This window comes from Drosophila novamexicana, unplaced genomic scaffold (assembly GCF_003285875.2).
Source record: "Drosophila novamexicana strain 15010-1031.04,08,12 unplaced genomic scaffold, DnovRS2.1 tig00000858-arrow-arrow-pilon, whole genome shotgun sequence".
Lineage (NCBI taxonomy): Eukaryota > Metazoa > Arthropoda > Insecta > Diptera > Drosophilidae > Drosophila > Drosophila novamexicana.
Genome location: NW_020824829.1, coordinates 415,253 through 433,735, shown reverse-complemented (window position 1 = coordinate 433,735; position 18,483 = coordinate 415,253). Strand labels below are relative to the sequence as shown.

Below are 18,483 nucleotides of genomic sequence, written 5' to 3'. Positions count from 1 at the left end.
TTTAAACAACTTTGTCAATTTAATGTCAATAGAAAACATAATTGTTAATATTTTTGAAATATTTTTTGGTTGTCCGATTAACTCAACGAAACTACATTTGCAGTATTTTGTACAAAACAGAAGCAGTATTTTTTGCTAGCTACCAGTGTACAATCCAGAATTTTCGTTCGCCTCACTTTGAGGTTAAGTGCACTACCGACTGATTGCCTTGCTTTAGCTGCTCTGCGTTTGTTAAATATCTGTGCATTAAAATGGCTTTATCTGTTCCAAAAGCCCCGGGAATGGCCCAAATGCTCAAGGATGGCGCCAGGGTAAGTGTAATAAATATGAAAATCAATAAATGACTAGTTTTCGGTATAGCTTTAATTGAAATTGTAAAAAAACCGGCGGTCCTCTACCGAAGCGCGTGATTAGTCATCGCATATGTTCATTTATAATGATTGGTTCCATCACATTTGAATTTTCTAGATGTATAGTGGTCTCGAGGAGGCAGTCTATCGCAACATCAGTGCCTGTAAGGAGTTCTCACAGACAATGCGTTCGGCCTACGGCCCAAACGGCATGAACAAAATGATAATCAATCACATTGAGAAGCAGTTTGTGACAAGCGATGCGGGCACCATAATCCGCGAATTGGATGTAGAGCATCCAGCGGCCAAGCTGATTGTAATGGCAAGTCAAATGCAAGATGCCGAGGTTGGTGATGGCACCAATTTTGTGGTTGTGCTGGCTGGTGCGCTGCTTGAATCAGCAGAGGAGCTGCTGCGCCTGGGCATCACCACAGCCGAAATAGCTGATGGATATGAGAAGGCATTGAACAAAGCGCTCGAGATTCTGCCAACTCTGGTGTGCCATAAGGTGGAGGATTATCGCGATGTCAACAAAGTCAAGGAAGTCCTACGCTCGGCCATCATGTCGAAGCAGTACGGCCAGGAGGATTTCCTCACGGAACTGGTGAGCAAGGCGTGCGTGTCCATATTGCCAGATGATGGCACGTTCAATGTGGACAACATCCGCATCTGCAAGATTCTGGGCAGTGGCATTTACAAGTCGGAAGTTGTGCGCGGCATGGTCTTCAAACGTTTCGTCGAGGGCGATGTTTCATACGCTGAAAAGGCAAAGATCGTTATATTCTCGTGCCCAGTCGATATCATACAGACGGAGACGAAAGGCACGGTGCTGATCAAGTCGGCGGATGAGCTGATGAACTTCTCCTCGGGTGAGGAGGGCTTGTTAGAGAACCAAATCAAAGCCATTGCCGATACGGGCGTGAAGGTTGTAGTAGCTGGTGGCAAAGTCGGTGACATGGCCCTGCATTTTCTGAACAAATACGGCCTCATGGCGGTTCGCTTGAACTCCAAATTCGATTTGCGTCGCTTGAGCCGCGCCGTAAATGGCACTGTGCTGCCGCGCATCACAACACCCAGCCAGGAAGAGTTGGGCTATTGCGACAAGGTCTGCATTGAAGAGCTGGGTGACACCGCAATTGTGGCGTTCAGGTGCGTACCAAAGCCTTACTGGTAATTTAATCAAACATAAATGTGTGCAATTTGACTTACAGAAATGAGGGCAAGGACTCACGCATTGCCACCATTGTGATTCGTGGTGCCACAGACAATTTCATGGATGACATCGAGCGCGCCATGGACGACGGTGTCAACAATTTCAAATGCCTGACTCGCGATGGTCGTTTTCTGCCCGGCGCAGGTGCTACTGAAATAGAGCTGGCTACACAACTGTCTGCCTATGCAGACACTTTGCCCGGTTTGGACCAATACGCTGTGCGCAAGTTCGCCAATGCACTCGAAGTCTTTCCCAAGGCTCTGGCCGAAAACTCTGGATCCAATGGCACAGATATTGTCAATCAGCTGTACCTGGCGCACAATTCGGAGAAGGGCAAGAATATTGGTTTTGACATTGAAGCGGAGAAAGCAACGACCCTCGACGCGGCTGAGGCGAAACTGTTTGATCTGTATCAAGCCAAATTCTGGGGTCTCAAGTATGCCGTCAGTGCAGCTGCAACCATATTAAAAGTGGACCAGATTATCATGGCCAAGCGTGCCGGAGGGCCAAAACCGCGACAGGCGGCTGGCAGCGATGATGAGAGTTAAGCTTATGTAATATTAAACTAAACGATTCGATAATATGTAAAGCTTAATTATTTTAGTTTCAAAGAATCCTTTACATGTATTTTCACATATTCTTTGTCACACATGGAAATTATAAATTTCATTAACACACACACACACACACACGCACACACAACTCACATAAACAGCTTCTTTGTATTAATAAACTAAAACCTTAAAAAAAAACTAAATGCATTTCACGCTGTGTTTCATTGCCTGAAGTGCGGCTTCTAAGTGAATTCAAGCGACGTGTTTATGTCCATGCCTGTAAATTAAACGCAGAAGAAAAGGCTTTTTGTGTCCGCTAGATAACTCATCTAAGCTTTTTATTTTTGGAATTCAAGCAAACAATTATTTGTTCATTTTGGAGTACATTACATTATTTCAAATGCGTATACGCAGATACAATTCAATATTTGGTTCGAATAAAATACGATATCGTTGTCGTTTTCAAATTGAAGTTTAATAAAGTTCTTAAAGTGTTTTCTCATTCTTGGTATTCGGTGCTTTATATATCCATTATTTCGTGTATGCTTTAGTAAGTATAGTTGTAAATACGTATATCAGATTTGATGTTTGTCGCTGAAAGCAAAAGAAACCATCCGTGCTCCAGTGGATAGTTCAATTGTTTTCAGCACACTTTAATCTTTATAGATTCAATCAATTGAAGAACAAAAACTTTTAATTAAAACGGGATATCTACATGAAACTTGCAGCAAATTGAAAATTGTGCCAAATACTGTTAATCTACGGAAAATAGTTGCCTCGTAACCAACTGCAGTTTTGGTTTTTTTGGAAGCGTCTAGAAAAGCTACTCTTAAAGTAGGGAATCTTCAATTTTGAACAATTTTCTGCTGAATGCTCACGACAGCAGAACAGAGTTCAAAATCTATCTGAATGTGTTGGAAAACAAAAGCTTTCAGTAAAAATGTGTGGTTCCTTGTTCAAATAAATGCAGGAATGGAAGAACCGATTAAATATAAAATGTTAGCTTTGTCGACAAGGCAAATTTGCATTATGCTAATAGTTTTTTTGTTTTTTTTATGAGTGTGGGTTGTGGGTTTGTTTTAGATGTGATTATGGAAATTTGAATGTTTCTCTCGATGGGAGAACCGTTTTGTTTCATTCCAATACCATACAAATTTGCCCAATACCATGTTAGAGTGTAGAAAAATAACTCAGCTTTAATATATACTTTGCCACTCATGCCAAATACAATTTGGTTCGTTTATCCTTTACAAAAATATAGGCTCAACCGCGCACAAATCATTTGATAGATGTGACATCATGTGCTGTCGTGATAACACCCGATTTACAATGTCGACATTAGCTTTAATAATATGCAAGTATTATGAGTGAGTTTTTTTGTCAATTCTTTTCTTAATATTTCGTTTACTTAGCACAGAATCACACATTGTTACAATTTGCTTAAGCCAGAAATTGAAAGAAACAATTTTCAGATTCGTGTCGAGTTTCATTGAGATCTAGAGATCCATAAAATAAATTATCGTTCATTTTAGCAAGATAATATATTAGCATGAACTGCCAGTTGATAATCAAAATGACAAAAACTACTTTAGAGATATATATATATACCATATATATTTTTGCATTTATATATTTTTGTCGCGTTACTGCAACGAGCTTTAATATTTTGCTAAGAAAAACTTGATATTAAACACACTATGTAAAGTTGAACTAGCTTGTTATGGCCGTAATTCTGCCTGCATTTAAAGCTTTTAAAGTAATCATATAGTTTGAATCCGCATAGTTGGGATTTATAAATGTATATAATAATATATTCTTGAATATGCATACTTCATAATTGAGTATGTTTAACAACGTGTACAGATTATTCTTGAAATAAGTAGGCAAAATAGGTGTTGTTCGTGTTAATTTTGTATTTATTTGTGTGTTTACTATGCTTTAATAAATATATATTGGATTGATATATTAATTTCATATTGATTTCATAGTTTAGGTAGTTGTTGCTATAGTCCGCACAGTAATTGTCCTTTAAGTTGGGATATATTCGTGTACACTGGTTGGTTGCTCTACTATATATGCTGATATTACCCGAATAAATGCCAAAAGTTAAGAGTTTTTGAAGAATTTAAGATTTTCATTGCTGTTTGTTGTTATGTCTTTTCGTTCTAAGTATTTACGACTTGGTACACATTAGGCCCTTTTACAGATTTCTATGCGCTTTTGCTTTGTAATAATATTGCTTTTTGTAATTTGTGTTTATATATATATATATATTATGTTTTTAGCTGGTGGTGTTATTGTTCAGGTTTTTACTCATCATCTTTAATTGGGATTGGGTGCTTGATGTTTATAAAGAACTTAATAACGAAAAACAAATATATTATCCGATACGAATCGGCTTAAAGAGCAGTGCACGAGGATTTCTCGCGGAAGGGATTTACCTTCTGGCTGGTGAAACCAGTCAATAGGTAATCCTCCTGCTCGTGCTCCGATATATATTTCTTCATTTTGTCGCAAGACACAGACACCGACTGCCGATCTATGGCCGCCTCCCGACGCAGCTGGTCCACGACAATGCGCTGCTGTTGCAGTGATGATGACATTACGTCCATTACGGCTGTCTCGGATAGGCCTATTGTTGAAAATGTTCTCAGATACGATATGCAAATACAATAGTAAGTAGTAGTGCTGGTTGTGTGCTTAAAATGCTTTTAATATAGTTTAAATTTCTTTTTGATTTTTTTTTCTTTGGTAAGGTTTCTCGTTTTTGGATGAATCTGTGTATTCAGACGCGCGCGCTGTAAATGAAGTAAAAGAAAACAGAGCAAATGCCACAAAATAATTGTTTAAAATATTCTTAAAAATTTCGCATACTGACACGGACAGTGGATACGACATCGAGTACATACACAGAAAGTTGGTACAGCTTGAAAGGAAGTATCTAAGTTCTAGACAAGATTGTGTTAGTTAGCTTTTAAGAAATGCTCTATACCGTTATGGCAACGGTACACTCATGTCCACCGATGCATGTATGTATGTGTGTGAGTAAATACTAATGACGCGAAATATATTGTACGTATTATTGCCTAATTAGAATGTAAATATTTATTGCTCATAATGATTCACTTTTCAGCTCATGAAATCGAATGTTTTCTTGCAGTTGACCGCAACTGTAATGTTTCACATTTAAAGATAGTAAATTAAGGGTTTTTCAATTCTAGCCAATTGATTTTATTCTCCCTTGCCAAAATTTGTGGGCATGAGTGCACACATACATGCATACGAATGTCAACACGGAAACGTTTATGTTTTGACTACACTAATAATTTTCAGTTAGTAGGACACACACAAGCACAACTACATATTAATAAAGTTATGTGTACAAAATTTACCAGTTTTATGTTTAATATTTTGTCAATATTTCCGACAAATAAGTTCAGGTTCGCCTGACTTGAACAAAAAGATACACACCCAAACCAATGGAACGTGAAGTTGGCTGCGAATTGATGGCGAAGTAATCGCTATCGGTTATCGGCATATTACATGCGGGTGGTTGTATGTGCTTCCATCCCTGAATGCCCGACTCTAGTGCAATGATTATGGCGAAGGACGAATGGTCCGCGGAAGAGGAATTGCAGCTCTTTCATGCCATGGAAGGCTTACGACCTGTGGGCATCAACAAACATTTCTACATGTCCTGCATCGCGGAACGTCTCTCAAAATCGTTAAACCGCGAAATGCCCAGTGATCTAATCTGGAGGCACTTGAGCACAATGTACAAACTAAAAGAGCTGGATGATCTTGAGGGCCTGCCATTTCCCAATGAGGAGCGAGAGTTTTGTTTGCCAGAACAGGATTACGGCACGTTCGTGACCAAAAAGACCCTTGGAGCCAACGCTAGCGAAGAAACAACAGATACACATGCTTCCCTTGTACCAGTGGTCGCCGCTCAAGCCACCGATAGCAACAGTAAAGGTACACTATTAAGATTCAATCCATATTATTCACAATATTAATGCCCAATCTATAGGCACAAAGTTGGCAGTGGTGCAGGCAAAAGATAACGAAAAGAAGATGGCAAAAGTCTTGGATATGCCAAAGAGACCAGCTAAACGAACTCGTGGTTCCATGTCAAATGAATCGATTAGCCCCTCCACCACACCACCCCCCTTGCAGAGCAGCAAACGCCGTCGTATTTAAAATGCATTGTTGGAAACACATCAATGCTTTAAGAACAAATAGTTATTTTTTATTAGTTTTAGTTAAATTGTGACCAAAACTTTGACTTAAAAATTAAGTGTATATATTAAAGTTTCAATCGTCGAAGTCGCTGCCGCCTGATTCGGTTTCAGTTGACTCATCCTGCGGTTCGATTGCGGATTGCATCGAATCCAGCAACGATTTCAACAAGCGTTTATTTAGGTGATCCGTTTGTGTTAGCTCGCGTACGGGCTGCTCCTGGTGTGGGTCGTCCGCTTCTGCCGTTGGCGCTGGTGGCGTGTTTACGGTCATGGCTTCAATGTTCTCTAGCAGTGGCATATTGGCTTTAATATTTAATTGTTCAAATTGTCGGCTTGTAGGTAACGCGTTTGTTTTCCTTTTTTTTGTTCTCCTATGACACAGCTGCTAGGGCTACAGTAAATTTTAGACATTTATTATTCAACGAGTCTCGCTTGTATACGGCCCTGGTTAATAGCAGCCCTGCTCGCTTGCGCAGTACAATTTATGTCGCGCTCGAATTCAATTTCAATAAACAAATAGAAAATGTTTGAAACAGAAGATATGCTGCCACGAGCGGCTCCCAGGCCCAGTGCGCCAATACCGCTGGGACATACCGACGAGATAGTTAAGCCAACTGTCCCTGAAGTGTCCATATTGTTCGGGCAACCGCCTCAGCAACAAGCTCAACTAAAACAACAACAAGCGCCAGTTCAACGTCCAGCAAACAGTTTTGCCTCCTGGAAGAAACAAATACTTCCTCGTGTTAACTTTTCTCCAGTGCTAACAACAGAATTGGGCCCAGGCAACCCGACGTCTGCTACGCCCGGCGCAATCAGCACAGCCTCCGGTGGCAATGAATATAATTTTCTACCGCGCACTCGCGCTTTTGATGAGCACATAGCCCCCACGCATTCGGTGGGTAGCAATGTGAATTTAGGATTTGCGGTGTCTGGACCTAGCCAATACACACGCGAAGCATTTGCCACAGATGATTGCACAGTGCCAACAACGCGCTTGCCCCAAACGAATGCAATTGCAGCCGATGTGCTTACAATTTGTGCTAGCACCCAGACCGAAACAGAAACTATATCTGATGTAAAGGATGCCAGGCCTGAGCTGACCAATTTAGCAGATAAAAAGGATATCAGAGAGCTGTTAACTCTATTGGAAACAATGCGCCAGGAGCAAAAGCAATTAAAACGCCTATGCGAATCCCTGGCTCAGCAACAACAGCAAGCAAGCACCAAGACTTTTAAAGAAACGGCCTCCCAGTGCGCGATTGTAGTCCCAACTAAGGGTAAGTATTAAGTCAAATCATAAGTTTAGTTATATAGAAAACCTTTGTATAATACGGCCTGTAGGCAATGCTGCAGTTAAGCGGATTACGCCTATTGTTCACGATTATATAGTTGAAGAAGATAAGCTTGAACTACCAGCGAGACAACTGCCACAATTTCAATCACCACACGCTGCGCCACCCGTAGCACAATCCACTGGATATCGAGCCAACACGCCGCAGGGCAAGCAGTCACCGGTGCCGCCACTGGCTGCATCCGCGCTGCCCAAGTCGAACACAGATAAAACTTTGGTCATGAATGAGCTGGCTCTGAAATATTTGCCCCAACGGCAAATCAACGAACTGATGGAGGACCTGCATGTATCACCAAAAACAGGCAATGATGTGATGGTCAATGCGGGCTCCAATTCAACACCATTGCGTCAAATTGACAATTTCAGCCCGAGTCCCAGTAACATGTCAAACGCTTCATATAAATATCTCAAAAAATATCGATTGCTGCCCGAAGAGCAATTGGGCTATGATCATCATATATTATCCCCGCAAGCAATGCATAAAATGCCACGTTCCGGATCACCAGCAGCCGCGCAGCACCAGGAGCCCATGCTGGACTTGGATAATATACGAAATCAGCCAAAGCTATTATAGCTGTTATTATAGCCAAAGCTGTATATTTATGTATGTATAATTTTTGAAATCCTTTATAATAACTGCATCTAACAAAAAGCAGGAGTACACAAAATCAAATGGAACAAACATAAACGCGCTTTTGATTTAGACACACAAACCACAAATAATCGTAAACTAGCGCAAAACCAGGTGCAGCTCCGCTGCCGATTGAAGTAAAACTTTTAGGCCCTGCATGAAGCCCGCACACTGCGAAAAGTCCGTGCCAAATGCAATGCGTGTATGCACCTCCAGGGCATTTGCATAGTCGGCTATTTGTATATACTGCACAATTTGATTCAGATGTTGCACAGTTGTGGCCGTTAGCTAATGCGACAATGTGGAAGATTTTATTAGCCTTTCAATATTATTTAAAAATTTCACTGTATGCTTACCCGTCCGTCGCGCAAGCAATCGTAGAGATTTTCCAAGCGTTTCACCACATCCACAAATTTTCGTTTGGTGCGCTGCGAAAAATAAAAATATTGATTCAATAACAAGAAACAGTTTAAAATTTGTCTGCTTACCGGATCATTAGTTGCGCTCAGGCATTGGTTTTTCAGCTCCTCCAAAACGGTTTGCAAGTAAATGTATTCCTCCGGGAGTGGAGGCTTCTCCTTGGGCGGCTCTGGTTGGCGCTGTTCTTGTATTGGTGCTGGCTGTTCGGTGTAGCCGAACGATTGCTGTTGTGGCTGACCCGGCCAGTATTGTTGCTGTTGTTGATTAGGCACTGCCGTTGGTTGGAAATTTATTTGCTGTTGTTGTTGTTGAGGTGGAAAGACCTGCGGATTATTATTGGCAGCTGGATTGTAGAAAGATGTAGCACTTGGCGGTGGAGCGCCCTGAAGAAAAATATCGTATTAGACAAATGAACAACAATTAGACAAACATTTCTAATTAGTACAGGCTTTTCAAGTTTATGGTACCTGATACTGGTTGGGATCCATAAGGCTGTTCTGATTCTGATTCGGATCAACGCCGTATAGTGGATGAAGTATTGGTGCTGCAGTTGATTCCGCTGTTGGTCGTGGCTTTGGCTAAAAATTGCATTAAATCGTTAAAAAGGAGATGGAAAAATGAAGTCAAGACTTACCACACGCGAGGATTTCAAAGCTGGTGGATCATTCCAGCCAGGTGGTGGCGTAGGATTACGTTGTATATTTTGGAGAAGAGGTGGCGGTGCATTAGCCACTGGCATTGTCTCAATGGGTGCAGCACCCGACAAGTAGTTGCTTTGTGGGGCCCCAATGAAGGGAGCTGGGTTGTATTGTTGAGCCGTAGATATAGGGTTGGTGTTGAAGACGTTGCTATTATAAGTCTGTGGTACACTGGCAGGCTGTGAGACAGGGGCGCCACCAAACGGAACTGCCGCTGGAGCTGGAACTGGGTTATATGCCATACCATATGCGCTGGTAGGCGCTGCCACAGAAGGATCTAAAACGTATTTAGAGCGCGAGTGGAGGCCAGATCCGGATCCAGACCCAGTTGACGTAGCCACCGGGGGCCCGCCCGAGGAGCTAGCATTGCTGTGGGGTCGTGGCGGATGCGTTACGGGTTCTGCTTTCATTTGAGGCGGATTGTAGATTTGTGTTGGTTGCTGAGCTGCCTGGAAAGGTGCGCTCGGCAAAGGTACAGCTGGCGGTGCTGCTGCCTGCTGCCAGCTTCCATTTGTTGTTGCATTATAGGGGTTATACGGCAGTGGATTGGCTGGCTTTGAGAAGGAACCACGCGGCTCCATTTGACGCATATAACCCATGGGAGCGGCAGCGGATGCTGCTGGCTGTATGGGATCCACATTGACAGCATTGCTAATGCGCTCACGCAACTCATTCAGATCTTCGCTTTCCGCATTGGCTTTACTTAGCGTTGTTATATATTGCAGAGCTGCGGTCAGGGCACCCTGGGAGGCCAGTAGTCCACTATATTCAGATATAAATCTGGCAAAGCGTCCGGCCAAGTCGACAGCAATGCCTTGCTGTTCTAATGACTTGGTTAGCAGCATTACTACCTCGGCCAGCTCCTGCAGCTCCGTTGTATTGAGCTTGTAGTTGTTATTCTGCTGCTCCAGTTGCTTTAACTGATACCAGGCGGTTACCAGCTTATCAATGCTGCCGGCACAGATATAGCATAGCATGGCATTGCGCGTCAGCTCGATGCTGCTGGCGGACTCGTTCAACAGGCGATCGCCGAGCCTCTCACAAATGTCGTCCAATTTGCGCTCGCTGTGCTTGAGCGCAGCTACGAGAGCCTCTTTCCAGGAGTCCACGGTACAGCGATTGACAAAGTCCAGCCAATCGCGCGTTACCAATGCCGATATGACATTGGACAGCTCGTTCTTTTGCTGCAGCAAATAACGGGTCTGAGTGCGTGTTAGCGTCTCTATGCCCGCTGTAGAAGCTATGATTAGTGCCTCCGGTATGCGCTGCGCCTCCAGGCACAGTTCCACGGCAGCCTCAACATTGCCCGTGAGTATGGCTTCCGTAATTAAGCTGTCGGTGTCTGCAAGAAAATTAATTCAATAAGGAGATGGCATCAAATTCTGCAATGGGTATATTCGGTCTTTCGAAGATAACCCTTTTCTTTTCTACTTACGATCACCGTTTGGTATTTTGAACTGAGGTCTAGCATAGTCGTTTTGCGGGTCGATTGAGGCGCCATCAAATGGGGTTTTGTTGTCATTCGTTTGCTGGAAATGGATTTATGTTAATAAACTCTTACCAAATAAATTAAATGTTAGTTCGATGTCAGTGTCGCGAATGAATATTTGCATATACTTTTCGTAGGGCATCCAATTTCTTACCGAATTATCGGTGCTTGAGTTGGTGCTTTGGTCGCATTCAACCTCAGATGAGTCGCTCTACTTAGAGCAAATGTTAGGCAAGCATGAAAAATTGTTATCAGAAGAATATACAAGGAAAGATGAACAAACTGAAGCAATGCTTAATATTGATAGCGTGTTGTAGCATACACATATGTTTTTTCTGTTCTTAGAGATAAGAGCTGGACCGAGCTGAACAAATAGAAAGCCCATAGCGGAAACTCACATGTGTAAGAGTTGATATGCGGGTCGTGAGCGTATCTACGTCAGACTGCGAGTTGCTCTCGGCCTCTTTGATAAACTTTGTAAATTTTCCATCGATGTCATCCTTGTTGTAACCTAAAATAAAAAACCTTTAAAGCGATTGCTTTAATAATGAACTCTTGGCGCTTACCCAAAAGGTTGAGCATTTCTTCTTTGGGATTCAGTTCAAAGTTTGCCTTGATGAAATACCAAATGTAGCGACCGTGCTGATCCGTTGATTTATCTGCACGCTGTCGACAATAATCTGCATAGTTGGCCTCGGCCAGAGACAACTCCAATGCATTCGCACGCTCCACGAGACCTGGCTCGGTTGTTAGCTGGGATACCTTCACAGTTTTCGATGTTGCGTTGAAACTAACCAGCTTGCCCCCGAACTGTTGATGAAATTGTAATTAATTGGGCACAGTGCTATGTGGAATTACTTGGAAATACTAACACCAAACGACACGCCACAGGGACGCTTCATCCATTTGGGAGCGTGCGTCAGATCGTGATAGACAACTTGAGTGGCTTGCTGAGGCAGTGGCGCCTGGGCAAATTGATCCATTCCTGGAAAGGAGTCGGCTATTTTCTCGGATGTTTGCACCAAATGGTGCGTGCCGCCATTCAGCGAGTATATCGAAACTGCTCCCTCTAAGCTGGCGCTGGCAATCAGCGCAGGATTGCGCGGACAGAACTGCACATCCGAATACCAAGAGGCCGTGGTGGCTACCTCTGAAAGTATTTCGCCTTCGGGTATTTTGGTATTCGGATTCCAGCAGTAGATGCGATTATCCTTGCCACATGAGACCATCAGATCCGTATCCTGCAAGCACCACGACATGCCAAGCACTCCACGATCGTGTATCTGATATGTTTTTGCCGGTGCAGTGGCGTAACGCAAATCCCAGAGCTGCACAACCGGCGCCTGATCATCCTCCGATGCCAGCCATACCTGTGTGGCCACCTCAGGATGCCATTCAATGGCATGCCATCTAACGCGTGACTGCGTGTCCGACAGTTTGATAATCTGCTGACTCTTGCGCAAATCCCAAATAACACAGCGTGTGCTGAACACAGATGCCAATATGTGCTGAACTTGCCGGTTCCAAGCGACATTCTTGACATCCTCCAGCGGCTGCGTCTTTGCGCCCGGATTCAGAGGACTGACCGGGTTGTTCAGATCCCAGATATAAATCTCCGATTCAGAAGCACATGACGCAAGCAGGTTGTTTAGAAACGGATTAAAGTCCAAGCCGCTTACTGCGCCGGTATGCTTATCCTGACGCGCCAGCAGCGACTCCTCGTTAGCTAGAAGCTTCGCAGCCGAATAGACATTGATATGGCCAGCCTCACAGCCGCCGACAATCAATCCATTTGCATGCGTGCCATTTGCACCGTGCGGACTCCAAATGAGTTTCTGAAATCTATCAAATAACGTTTATCTATCAGTTCTTACACAAATAAAGCTCCAACTCACTTAAAGTCGCTCGGAACGCTAGCCTTCAGCTCCAAATCGTAGCTGGCATCGCCGATGCTTGGTGAATATATCTCCAATGTGGCACTTGCATTCGAATCGAACTGCTGAGCCGCTGTGCCGGCGGCCAGCAGTATTTGTTGCTGCTGCGCTGGCGACCAGGCAATGTTTACAGTCTTCTGTAGCTCTTTAATTTTCATTTTTTCGCCCTGCAAATGCAATTAGATTATTAGCTTATGGCTCTGGCCAAATGGAATTTAAACGAAATTGTGGCACGTCCAATTGGAGCGCGCCCCGTCATCACTTTTTTTTGTCAGTCGCTACAACATTGGCGTGGCCGAAAAATGCTGCCTCTTATGTTTTGTCATGTTGTAGTTACTCTTAAACTGTACTTACACGCAATTAATTTGTGTTTATTGCTTGAACAGTATGTTTAAATTAATTAAAAATATATATAAATACGTTTTTTAATATTTTTATAAGAACTAAAAGCTGTCGCAGAATCGATGTTTCTATCGAAGGCAGCGACATTTTACGGTTGCCAACATTAAAATATCGATGAATCGATAATTAGTTTGTGCAAGGCATCGGTATTTTTATGTTGCATACAAATACATACTGTATGCATTAAAATCAAGAGCTCGCGCCACATTTCAAATTTTATATGGGGTATGCTCTCTAAAACGGACACCAGTGTTAATACAGTTTCGTTTAAAGTACATGTGGAAATTCCAAGCGTTTGCTTTATTGATACAAATAAATATTTTCATTGATAATTGTTATAATTCTAGTCATGTGTGCTAGACATTTGAAATATCCTGTCCTATTTACTTAGCGCTGGTTATGGCCGCAACACGCTGTTCAACTTTAGCCATTTTTGTGTTGATCGTTTCCAGATTTTGGGCAAAAGTCTCCTGAACCGAATGAAGAAGTTCCTTGTTGTTTACCAGGCTGGTCGTAATGGTGCCCTGTTTTTGTTCGATTTCCGCAATGATCTTGGCAAAATTGTTTGCTGAAAAGACAAAAACAGGCATTATCTAATCACTAAGAACGCAAACAACTGATTCTTACCATATTTATGCAAAGCCTCCAGTGCCTGCATGCGTTCAATGACATGTGGCAGCATTTCGACAACTGGTTCGGTACGTTTTGCAATATCATAGAGCTCGGTCACCTTTTGGTCACGTTTCGCATCCTGAGTGCTGCCGCTGGACTTTTCGGCAATGGCATCCATTTTGCCAGCCAAAGAAGTCAAACGCTGCTCAATCGCGTCCAGTTTATCCGGCTGGAGTAGGGCCGCCTTGGTGCTCAGATGCCGGACAGCCTCAAGCACGTTGGACGTGTTGGTGACCGCTGTCAAGCGACTTAGTTTCTCTGGGTGCGCACCGACAGCCTTTTCCAGTTGATGCAAACGTTGTTCGAGATTCGCGACACGCGCTGTGGATGCCAAATCCGTGCCAGGCGTCGGCAGAGCTGTCAGCACACCAGACTGCTTAAATTCCTCCACTTGGGCGACAAGTGCTTTGACCTGCTTATCATTGGGCGTTTGCTCCTTGCCAAGTACTTGCTCCAGTTTCAAGGTATCCAACACTCTCTTGGCCGTGCTAATCACAGTGGCAACCGCATCATAAGATTGTTTCTCTTCTTCGGCGATTTTTCGATCGACTTGCAGGGCTGCAACTTCATTGAGCAGCTCATTCATCTCAATTTGCAGGCGCTGACACTTTTGCACCGGCGTTTCCTTTTCACCCTGGCAAACCAGCTCGTATTCCCCGCCGCGCACATCGTAGCCGCGGCACACGCGACGTCCAATGCGATCCGTGAAATCAACGTTGCCCTCGAGAGTTGAATTACTAAAGCGTTTGTGTGCTGCGCTGGGCGAAATGTGCATTCGCTCAATGGCTTCGTTTTCCGGCTCCTCTTCGTAATAGTCGGACGTATCAGGCTCCGGATCGTCGGGAGTCTCAAAAACATCCGGCTGGTCATAAGCCTAGGCAAGAAATGAGTGTACATATAGAAAATATGAAAGTTTGTATGCTTACAATGCCGGGCAAGTTTTGAAATTTCGGATCGGCCATTATGTTGGGCACTGCGAGTTATATATTTCGACAGCGTTTTGATGTTGTAGATTATTTTCTAATTGCAGAAATTTGCAAAAAGTTTTGCAAAACAAAAATGGACAGCAAAGCTAAAACTGATGTCATAGACAAAGTGTGACCGTCGTAAAAAAAGTAAATTGAACTAAAGCATAAGATCAGCTGTGCCTAATAAAATACTGACTTGCCATTTTGTACAATTAATTTACAAATTATTGTAAATGTATTTAATTTTACTTGCCTTTTCGATTTTATCAAGAAACGAGTTTCTATGTAGCTAACCCTTCTGTATTTGCTTAACACATTCCGGGTTAACAACAAAACGTCAATTAAGCATGCTTCAAATTACATCTAGGAATACCATTATTATTATAAGACAATGGTATTTTGCAGTATACCCAATACGGTCGCACTGCTTAATAGTTATAGTTAGCTTAGTATTGAGGTAGTTGGACTATAATTAGGTGAGATATTCGGTGTTGGGATCGTTGAATTAAATTGAGAATGTCGTCCTCGGACTATTACCCATACAGCTATAGTGAGCTGCCGTTAGAGGTATGTATACAATGGTTAATAGCAAGTTTTCCACTCGTGACCTCAAGTCAGCTGACAATAATTGAATATACGATTCTTACACACAGATAGTGCTGCATATATACAAGTATCTGGGCTATTCCGATCTATTGGCAGCTGGCACCACTTGTCACCGTTGGAGAAGCGCCCTATATCAAACTGAATTTATAGCCCGAACACGCGTACGTTTCTCGAAAGTTGTGCTCTCGGATCAGCATAGTCCCGCTGTTGATTTGATGAGATGCGAAAGACGCTTTCGTCACTTTCTGTTCGAGGATGTGACCCTGGGCCAGGTACCTGAGCTGATGTCATTCATAGGACAATCGGCGCGTTCGTTAAGCCTGGATAATGTCGATTTGAATGATAAGCAGTTCTATGGCATTCTACGCCTGCTGCCACATTTACAGGTCCTGGCCGTAACACGTTGTTTGCCCCTGTTCATGTCGGCCACCTTCTTAGACTCAAATGCGTGCGATTTGAATGAGATCTCGGCACATCTCGCCAGCATACGGGAGCTTACTATATGCAAGAATCAGTATCTCACCGATGCCATACTGCTGCGCCTGACTGCGCTGATGCCAAAGCTGGAGTTGCTCAATATGTCCGGTTGCCAGATCTCGTTTCACAATGCCATACATCGACGCTTCTATCCCCAGGAGCCGAGCATGCCAAGTGAGTCGGTGCTGACATTCAAATACATCTTGAACGTGCTCACCCAGCAGCGTCGGATGCTGCACACACTCGACTTTAGTCACACGCTAATCGGACACTCGTTGCTGGCACTGTGCGAGCTCAGCCAGGCGGATGAGAACGCCCAGCGTGGCTTGCAATTGCGCCGTTTGTATTTAGCCGGCTGTAGGCAGTTGAATGCAGCTACCATTAAAAGCTTCCTCAGCACGCAAAGGCAATTAAGTGTGTTGGATTTGTCCGCCACGATGTGTCTAAACGATGAATGCCTGGCGGCGATTGTGCAGGCAAATCCACAATTGCATGATCTCAAGATAAACGCTTGCTCGGGCATCACCAACCTGGGTGCCGCGAAGCTGCGGCATTTACCGCGCTTACGTCTCTTGGATATTTCCAATTGCGACGGCATTAGCAGTAATGGCATTATGGAGGGCGTAGCACGGGAAGAGAACACCGTGTTGCTGGAGCTGAACGTCTCATATTTGACTATCTGTGAGGAGTCCATTAAGTCCATAGCCAGAAATCTGCGCGCTCTGCGCTCCCTTCACTTGAACCACTGCGTCAACGGCGTCACGGATGAGGTAATGCAGCTTATCATTAGCCAGCTGTGTTGGCTCCGTGAGCTTTCGCTGGAGAGTTGTTGCCGGGTGAGTCAGAAAAGTTAACATAAAGCTTCCTTTTACATAAACTGATTGGCAATATAATGATGAGTGTGCATACTTAGACGGAATATATTGTAAACTAAGATCCGAAAAATGTGTGAAACACACTATGGAAAGCCGATTTCCGAGTGCAAATGGGGGTGAAAGATTGGATTTAAACTCATCTTATCTTCTCCTTTTTTCTATTGGCTTAAAACTTATATTTTCTAATTTTGTTTGAGAGTTGTGAGCCAGAGCGGGAACTCCACATCTCTGGTTAAAAATGGGGCGAAAGGATTAAGTTTTCCACTGCCGGATACCGGATAGAAAAGTGACAGCTAAATCGTGACGAAAGTAACCTTTGCATAGAGAAATAAATCTTATATTCGTTTATTTTTGTAGCTAACTGACGCAGCGCTTACTGGCATTAATATAGCCAAGCTGGAACTGAACCGAGCCTCCTCCGCTGGAAATGCGTGCCCACCGTCCGATAGTTTTACTGGCTCATTGCAGTCTATTAAGATATCGTTACGCAGCAAAGCAGAAGAGGAGATTGTACGGGATGCCAAACGCAAGCAGGCAATGTTTGCGGCCTACGAAATGAATCTAATCAATGACGAGGATTTCGAGGGTCATAATATACAGGAGCTCCGAGGATTGCGGTCCTTAAATTTGCGCGGCTGCAATAAAATAAGCGATGTTTCCCTAAAATATGGCCTAAAACATTTGGAGCTGAATAGGCTATTGCTCTCCAATTGCCAACAAATATCGCTATTGGGCATGGAAGCGCTAGTCAACAACTGCCCAGCCATAGAGATGCTAGATCTGTCCGATTGCTACAACATCAGCGATCAGGGCATCAAGATTATCACCGAGAAGCTACAACGACTGCGTTCCCTGGACATCAGCGGCTGCAGCCAGCTGACGGATCACACAATCGATGCAATTATTGTGAACTGTGCCTGCCTGGAGACCCTCTCGATTTATCGCTGTCGTCGAATGTACACCGATATCGAGGATCGGATGTCGGATGTGCGCACTTTACGCAATTTATATATGGATAACATCAATAGCATTGACAATGCCGAGTTCTTTCGCTTAAAGAAGCGACTCGATTGCTGATATTTTGCGGCAATTTTCGTTGTATTTATCCTATATTATTTTCAATTGTACAATTTTCGCTAGTCAAAGAAACAAAAAAATACCTAGAATATATTTATATGACAGCCTATGAGGCAACTAAGAACTATTTTATAACCAATTGTTAAATTTATTCATATCATGACTGCAAATTCCAATAAAATTGAAAACTGGCTGGAGCCAATGCCCGGTTGACCAGGATATTTTGGAATTCCGGACTCGAACCGAATCGAATTTGCAGACATGTTATATATATATATATATATATGGCTATCTATGTGAACACTTGTATATATAGCGCACAAATATGAATGTGAAAAATATGCTCGATAAATGTCCACCAAGAAATTAACATAATTTTTAAGTTAGCCAAATTGTAGAAATTAGAATAAATTAGTAGCTGTGATTTATGCAAAATTAAAAAAAAAAAAGAAAACAATTAATGTGTATTGCGTGTTATGTGATTTGTGGTTTTACACTATAAGTATATATTTATAAATGTTATCA

General features: G+C 43.1%; 8 protein-coding genes across 10 annotated transcripts; 4 read left to right on the top strand and 4 right to left on the bottom strand.

Annotated features, from left to right (window-relative positions):
• Positions 1 to 76: 76 nt before the first annotated feature.
• LOC115764499 (T-complex protein 1 subunit theta) lies at positions 77 to 2,324 on the top strand. Its single transcript, XM_030707588.1, has 3 exons — positions 77 to 311; positions 469 to 1,499; positions 1,562 to 2,324. Exons 1-3 carry the CDS (start codon positions 252 to 254, stop codon positions 2,109 to 2,111), a joined length of 1,641 nt encoding a protein of 546 aa, XP_030563448.1. The 5' UTR covers positions 77 to 251; the 3' UTR covers positions 2,112 to 2,324.
• Positions 2,325 to 3,162: 838 nt separating this feature from the next.
• LOC115764503 (guanine nucleotide-binding protein subunit gamma-1) lies at positions 3,163 to 5,607 on the bottom strand. 2 transcript variants are annotated; one of them, XM_030707593.1, is made up of 2 exons: positions 5,510 to 5,607; positions 3,163 to 4,915 (listed from the first exon to the last, which is right to left on the bottom strand). In XM_030707593.1, the coding sequence occupies exon 2, from the start codon at positions 4,727 to 4,729 to the stop codon at positions 4,517 to 4,519; it is 213 nt and encodes a 70-aa protein (XP_030563453.1). In that variant the 5' UTR covers positions 4,730 to 4,915; positions 5,510 to 5,607; the 3' UTR covers positions 3,163 to 4,516. The 2 variants fall into 2 exon arrangements, with proteins under 2 accessions (XP_030563453.1, XP_030563452.1); XM_030707592.1 differs by having other exon boundaries at positions 3,163 to 4,749.
• Positions 5,608 to 5,671: 64 nt separating this feature from the next.
• On the top strand, positions 5,672 to 6,331 carry LOC115764501 (MRG/MORF4L-binding protein). The gene is made up of 2 exons (XM_030707590.1): positions 5,672 to 6,092; positions 6,148 to 6,331. The coding sequence occupies exons 1-2, from the start codon at positions 5,693 to 5,695 to the stop codon at positions 6,315 to 6,317; spliced, it is 570 nt and encodes a 189-aa protein (XP_030563450.1). The 5' UTR covers positions 5,672 to 5,692; the 3' UTR covers positions 6,318 to 6,331.
• Positions 6,332 to 6,407: 76 nt separating this feature from the next.
• Positions 6,408 to 6,740, bottom strand: LOC115764502. Its single transcript, XM_030707591.1, has one exon. It carries the CDS (start codon positions 6,654 to 6,656, stop codon positions 6,432 to 6,434), a length of 225 nt encoding a protein of 74 aa, XP_030563451.1. The 5' UTR covers positions 6,657 to 6,740; the 3' UTR covers positions 6,408 to 6,431.
• Positions 6,741 to 6,847: 107 nt separating this feature from the next.
• Positions 6,848 to 8,299, top strand: LOC115764500. Its single transcript, XM_030707589.1, has 2 exons — positions 6,848 to 7,635; positions 7,700 to 8,299. The coding sequence occupies exons 1-2, from the start codon at positions 6,882 to 6,884 to the stop codon at positions 8,281 to 8,283; spliced, it is 1,338 nt and encodes a 445-aa protein (XP_030563449.1). The 5' UTR covers positions 6,848 to 6,881; the 3' UTR covers positions 8,284 to 8,299.
• Positions 8,300 to 8,420: 121 nt separating this feature from the next.
• LOC115764498 (protein transport protein Sec31A) lies at positions 8,421 to 13,265 on the bottom strand. The gene is made up of 11 exons (XM_030707586.1): positions 13,236 to 13,265; positions 12,843 to 13,048; positions 11,820 to 12,789; positions 11,514 to 11,757; positions 11,346 to 11,458; positions 10,894 to 10,987; positions 9,395 to 10,800; positions 9,228 to 9,338; positions 8,829 to 9,143; positions 8,697 to 8,768; positions 8,421 to 8,628 (listed from the first exon to the last, which is right to left on the bottom strand). Exons 2-11 carry the CDS (start codon positions 13,037 to 13,039, stop codon positions 8,440 to 8,442), a joined length of 3,711 nt encoding a protein of 1,236 aa, XP_030563446.1. The 5' UTR covers positions 13,040 to 13,048; positions 13,236 to 13,265; the 3' UTR covers positions 8,421 to 8,439.
• Positions 13,266 to 13,559: 294 nt separating this feature from the next.
• LOC115764484 (dynactin subunit 2) lies at positions 13,560 to 15,028 on the bottom strand. Its single transcript, XM_030707570.1, has 3 exons — positions 14,882 to 15,028; positions 13,911 to 14,829; positions 13,560 to 13,851 (listed from the first exon to the last, which is right to left on the bottom strand). Exons 1-3 carry the CDS (start codon positions 14,915 to 14,917, stop codon positions 13,667 to 13,669), a joined length of 1,140 nt encoding a protein of 379 aa, XP_030563430.1. The 5' UTR covers positions 14,918 to 15,028; the 3' UTR covers positions 13,560 to 13,666.
• Positions 15,029 to 15,114: 86 nt separating this feature from the next.
• Positions 15,115 to 18,441, top strand: LOC115764483 (F-box/LRR-repeat protein 14). Of its 2 annotated transcripts, none has more exons than XM_030707569.1 (3): positions 15,115 to 15,490; positions 15,577 to 16,842; positions 16,920 to 17,220. In XM_030707569.1, exons 1-3 carry the CDS (start codon positions 15,440 to 15,442, stop codon positions 16,938 to 16,940), a joined length of 1,338 nt encoding a protein of 445 aa, XP_030563429.1. In that variant the 5' UTR covers positions 15,115 to 15,439; the 3' UTR covers positions 16,941 to 17,220. The 2 variants fall into 2 exon arrangements, with proteins under 2 accessions (XP_030563429.1, XP_030563428.1); XM_030707568.1 differs by lacking the exon at positions 16,920 to 17,220 and adding an exon at positions 17,239 to 18,441 and having other exon boundaries at positions 15,173 to 15,490.
• Positions 18,442 to 18,483: the final 42 nt, after the last annotated feature.